The sequence below is a fragment of the Protomyctophum parallelum genome, assembly GCF_964188405.1.
Source record: "Protomyctophum parallelum genome assembly, chromosome: 4".
Taxonomy (NCBI): Eukaryota; Metazoa; Chordata; class Actinopteri; order Myctophiformes; family Myctophidae; genus Protomyctophum; species Protomyctophum parallelum.
In genome coordinates this window covers 57,268,701-57,273,700 of record NC_139700.1, presented here as the reverse complement: position 1 = coordinate 57,273,700, position 5,000 = coordinate 57,268,701, and the positions used below count along the sequence as shown (strand labels likewise).

The 5,000-nt window shown below is 49.5% G+C and overlaps 1 protein-coding gene across 1 annotated transcript in view; it reads right to left on the bottom strand.

Annotated features, from left to right (window-relative positions):
• duox2 (dual oxidase 2) overlaps window positions 1-5,000 on the bottom strand; it is a gene marked incomplete at both ends in the record, with an annotated part of 8,768 nt that overhangs the window by 1,918 nt on the left and 1,850 nt on the right. Inside the window, 4 exons of the mRNA XM_083762916.1 lie at window positions 1-120; window positions 625-832; window positions 2,074-2,208; window positions 2,946-3,003. The exon at window positions 1-120 is cut by the window's left edge and continues 95 nt beyond it. Of these exons, the coding sequence (XP_083619042.1) occupies window positions 1-120; window positions 625-832; window positions 2,074-2,208; window positions 2,946-3,003 (521 nt within the window). The remainder of the gene's footprint in view (window positions 121-624; window positions 833-2,073; window positions 2,209-2,945; window positions 3,004-5,000) is intronic.

Genomic DNA, 5,000 nt, shown 5'->3' with positions numbered 1-5,000 from the left:
GAGAAGGAAGCCACGGAGAAGAAGATGAAGGCAGAGGTGGCTAGCATCATGTAGCCGGCGTACAGGATGACCGGGAGGCACAGGAGGATGTTCGCCAGCACCCAGCAGCAGAATGCAGTCCTGTAAGATAACATAACACCATCAACACACAGGAGGATGTTAGCCAGCACCCAGCAGCAGAATGTATATAACACACACACACACACAGGAGGATGTTAGCCAGGAACTGTGTATGTAAGATCACAGACATTCTAGCACCAGGTCTGCACTAAGGTCCAACGTTCTTGCCTCATAACTGTGACAATAATTAAATGATGATGATGATGATGCTGATGCTGATGATGATGATGATGATGATGATGATGAAGTAACCAAAGTGTTGCGGACGCGTATCGTCCAGAGTATCGGTACTGTTAGATCAGACCACATGTTGGCGGAGGTTAGAGGTAGTTTCTGGGTTTAGATCAGACCACATGTTGGCGGAGGTTAGAGGTAGTTTCTGGGTTTAGGGACCATAGGGTTAGGGTCAGGTTTAGGGTTCAGGTCAGGGTTAGGGTCAGGTTTAGGGTTCAGGTCAGGGTTTAAGGGTCATGTTTAGGGTCAGGGTTATAGAGTTATGTTTACCAGAGTGTTGCCGAGGCGTATCGCCCAGAGTTTCGGTACTGGTAGATCAGACCACAGGGGTTGGTCGTGGTGAACTTCTCGGCGAGGTACAGGATGGGGTTGGGCAGACCTCTCTCCAGAGCCTCCTCAAAGTCCTTCTCGATGGAATCCTCCCAGCTGAACATCTCGTTGTAGTCGATGGTCTCGTTGAGCTGCACCACAGGAGTCCCTGGACCAGAACAACCATTTATCGTACTGTATGTACATTCTCTTTACAGTAAGGGTCAGGGTAGAATAACAAGACTGCAGAAAGTAGCTCATAACATGTCTACGGTGGAGGTTTAATGTTTGTCTTTAGTTCAATGTTTGTTTTGTAAACGCCAATGACAATGAAGGGGAAATGTACGTCATAATGTGCTTGTTTTACATCACCATTATACATCACCTAATCAACATGAGTTAGAGACTTTAACATATTAGCACCCTCACTTCACACAGGTGTGATTTTCATGAAACAAAAGCTTTTGCAGTTTAATTCAAGCTTTCCCTAAAGCTGCAATGTTGTTAGGGTTTAACGTTGTTAGAGTAGGGAGTCAATGGAGGGTTTTGCAACTCTAGATTCATTCATTATGAAACAATCTAGAGTTGCACATTGCGGCCACTGGGGACCGCCAGTGGTCCTTGAGGGGGTTGAGCTGTACAACTGTTGAGTGAACCATGTGTTGAGTTGTAGAATTACACACCTTTAGACTATTAGTACTATTACTACTAATTAGACTATTAGTACTATTACTACTAATTAGACTATTACTACTAATTAGACTAAATTCTAAATCTATCACCTGTATTACACTGTATGCATGATTACGATGTCATACAGTCCAACATGCAGAACTGTGTGCATTCGTGCGTGCGTGCGTGCGTTGCGTGCGTGTGTGTGTGCGTGCCTGCGTGCGTTGCGTGCGTGCGTTGCGTGCCTGCCTGCGTGCGTGCCTGCGTGCGTGCGTTGCGTGCGTTGCGTGCGTTGCGTGCGTGTGTGCGTGCGTGCCTGCCTGCGTGCGTGCCTGCGTGCCTGCGTGCGTGTGTGCGTGCGTGCGTTGCGTGCGTGTGTGCGTGCGTGCCTGCCTGCGTGCCTGCGTGCGTGCCTGCGTGCGTGCCTGCCTGCGTGCGTGCCTGCGTGCCTGCGTGCGTGTGTGCGTGCGTGCGTTGCGTGCGTGTGTGCGTGCGTGCCTGCCTGCGTGCGTGCCTGCGTGCCTGCGTGCGTGTGTGCGTGCGTGCGTTGCGTGCGTGTGTGCGTGCGTGCCTGCCTGCGTGCCTGCGTGCGTGCCTGCCTGCGTGCCTGCGTGCGTGCCTGCCTGCGTGCCTGCGTGCGTGCCTGCCTGCGTGCCTGCGTGCGTGCCTGCGTGCGTGCATGCGTGCATGCGTGCGTGCGTGCATGCGTGCGTGCCTGCGTGCGTGCATGCAGCGTACCTTTCAGCGTAACGTTAACCCCGTACAGCCCGACATGCAGGCCGATCTCAGCGCTGACCACAGAGCTGCTGAAGGACTTGTAGCTGGACGTGGTGTTGGCCCGGGCCTCGGCCCAGTCACTGGTGTAGTTCAGAGCTATGTGCACACACACACACACACACACACACACACACACACACACAATTTATATTAAGATACAGTCATTTGTGTGACTGTAAAGACGAAACGGAAGCTTCCGTTGCTCCAGACTGTACGACGGAAGCATTTATATTTGACTCATGATCAGAGCTTCCGTTGCTCCAGACTGTACGACGGAAGCATTTATATTTGACTCATGATCAGAGCTTCCGTTGCTCCAGACTGTACGACGGAAGCATTTATATTTGACTCATGATCAGAGCTTCCGTTGCTCCAGACTGTACGACGGAAGCATTTATATTTTACTCGTGATCAGAGCTTCCGTTGCTCCAGACTGTATGATGAAGCATTTATATTTTACTCATGATCAGAGCTTCCGTTGCTCCAGACTGTACGACGGAAGCATTTGTATTTTACTCATGATCAGAGCTTCCGTTGCTCCAGACTGTACGGCGGAAGCATTTGTATTTTACTCATGATCAGAGCTTCCGTTGCTCCAGACTGTACGACGGAAGCATTTATATTTTAGTCATGATCAGAGCTTCCGTTGCTCCAGACTGTACGACGGAAGCATTTATATTTTAGTCATGATCAGAGCTTCCGTTGCTCCAGACTGTACGACGGAAGCATTCATATTTTACTCATGATCAGAGCTTCCGTTGCTCCTGACTGAATGAGATGAATATGCTGATTATAATTATAATAAATGAAATCATTATAATAAATTAACTCACCTACTATCACCACTCCTATGAATAAGCTGATTATGACTCGGAACGTCCAGAACAGCCTCTGAAACGACATTTACAGCAGTTTATAGGGTTATAGGTGGTCCGGGGACCCCCGGGGGTCCTTATAGGCTTCTAGAGGTCCTTATAGGCTTCTAGAGGTCCTTATAGGCTTCTAGGGGTCCTTATAGGCTTCTAGAGGTCCTTATAGGCTTCTAGGGGTCCTTATAGGGTTCTATTGTCTCCACCAGGCCGATACTCTCTCCCCATGCCTTCAGCCTGGTGGAGACAATAAAACATACTCTCACCCCATGCCTTCGGCCTGGTGGAGACAATAAAACATACTCTCTCTCCATGCCTTCAGCCTGGTGGAGACAATAAAACATACTCTCTCCCCATGCCTTCATGGTGGAGACAATAAAACATACTCTCTCCCCATGCCTTCGGCCTGGTGGAGACAATAAAACATACTCTCTCCCCATGCCTTCGGCCTGGTGGAGACAATAAAACATACTCTCTCCCCATGCCTTCGGCTTGGTGGAGACAACTAAACATATTCTCTCCCCATGCCTTCAGCCTGGTGGAGACAATAAAACATACTCTCTCCCCATGCCTTCAGCCTGGTGGAGACAATAAAACATACTCTCTCCCCATGCCTTCGGCCTGGTGGAGACAATAAAACATATTCTCTCCCCATGCATTCGGCCTGGTGGAGACAATAAAACATACTCTCTCCCCATGCCTTCGGCCTGGTGGAGACAATAAAACATGCTCTCTCCCCATGCCTTCGGCCTAGTGGAGACAATACAACATACTCTCTCCCCATGCCTTCGGCCTGGTGGAGACAACTAAACATACTCTCTCGCCATGCCTTCAGCCTGGTGGAGACAATAAAACATACTCTCTCCCCATGCCTTCAGCCTGGTGGAGACAATAAAACATACTCTCTCCCCATGCCTTCAGCCTGGTGGAAACAATAAAACATATTCTCTCCCCATGCATTCGGCCTGGTGGAGACAATAAAACATACTCTCTCCCCATGCCTTCGGCCTGGTGGAGACAATAAAACATGCTCTCTCCCCATGCCTTCGGCCTAGTGGAGACAATACAACATACTCTCTCCCCATGCCTTCAGCCTGGTGGAGACAACTAAACATACTCTCTCCCCATGCCTTCGGCCTGGTGGAGACAACTAAACATACTCTCTCCCCATGCCTTCAGCCTGGTGGAGACAATAAAACATACTCTCACCCCATGCCTTCGGCCTGGTGGAGACAATAAAACATACTCTCTCCCCATGCCTTCAGCCTGGTGGAGACAATAAAACATACTCTCTCCCCATGCCTTCATGGTGGAGACAATAAAACATACTCTCTCCCCATGCCTTCATGGTGGAGACAATAAAACATACTCTCTCCCCATGCCTTCGGCCTGGTGGAGACAATAAAACATACTCTCTCCCCATGCCTTCGGCCTGGTGGAGACAACAAAACATACTCTCTCCCCATGCCTTCAGCCTGGTGGAGACAACTAAACATATTCTCTCCCCATGCCTTCAGCCTGGTGGAGACAATAAAACATATTCTCTCCCCATGCATTCGGCCTGGTGGAGACAATAAAACATACTCTCTCCCCATGCCTTCAGCCTGGTGGAGACAATAAAACATATTCTCTCCCCATGCATTCGGCCTGGTGGAGACAATAAAACATACTCTCTCCCCATGCCTTCGGCCTGGTGGAGACAATAAAACATGCTCTCTCCCCATGCCTTCGGCCTAGTGGAGACAATACAACATACTCTCTCCCCATGCCTTCGGCCTGGTGGAGACAACTAAACATACTCTCTCCCCATGCCTTCAGCCTGGTGGAGACAATAAAACATACTCTCTCCCCATGCCTTCAGCCTGGTGGAGACAATAAAACATACTCTCTCCCCATGCATTCGGCCTGGTGGAGACAATAAAACATACTCTCTCCCCATGCCTTCAGCCTGGTGGAGACAATAAAACATATTCTCTCCCCATGCATTCGGCCTGGTGGAGACAATAAAACATACTCTCT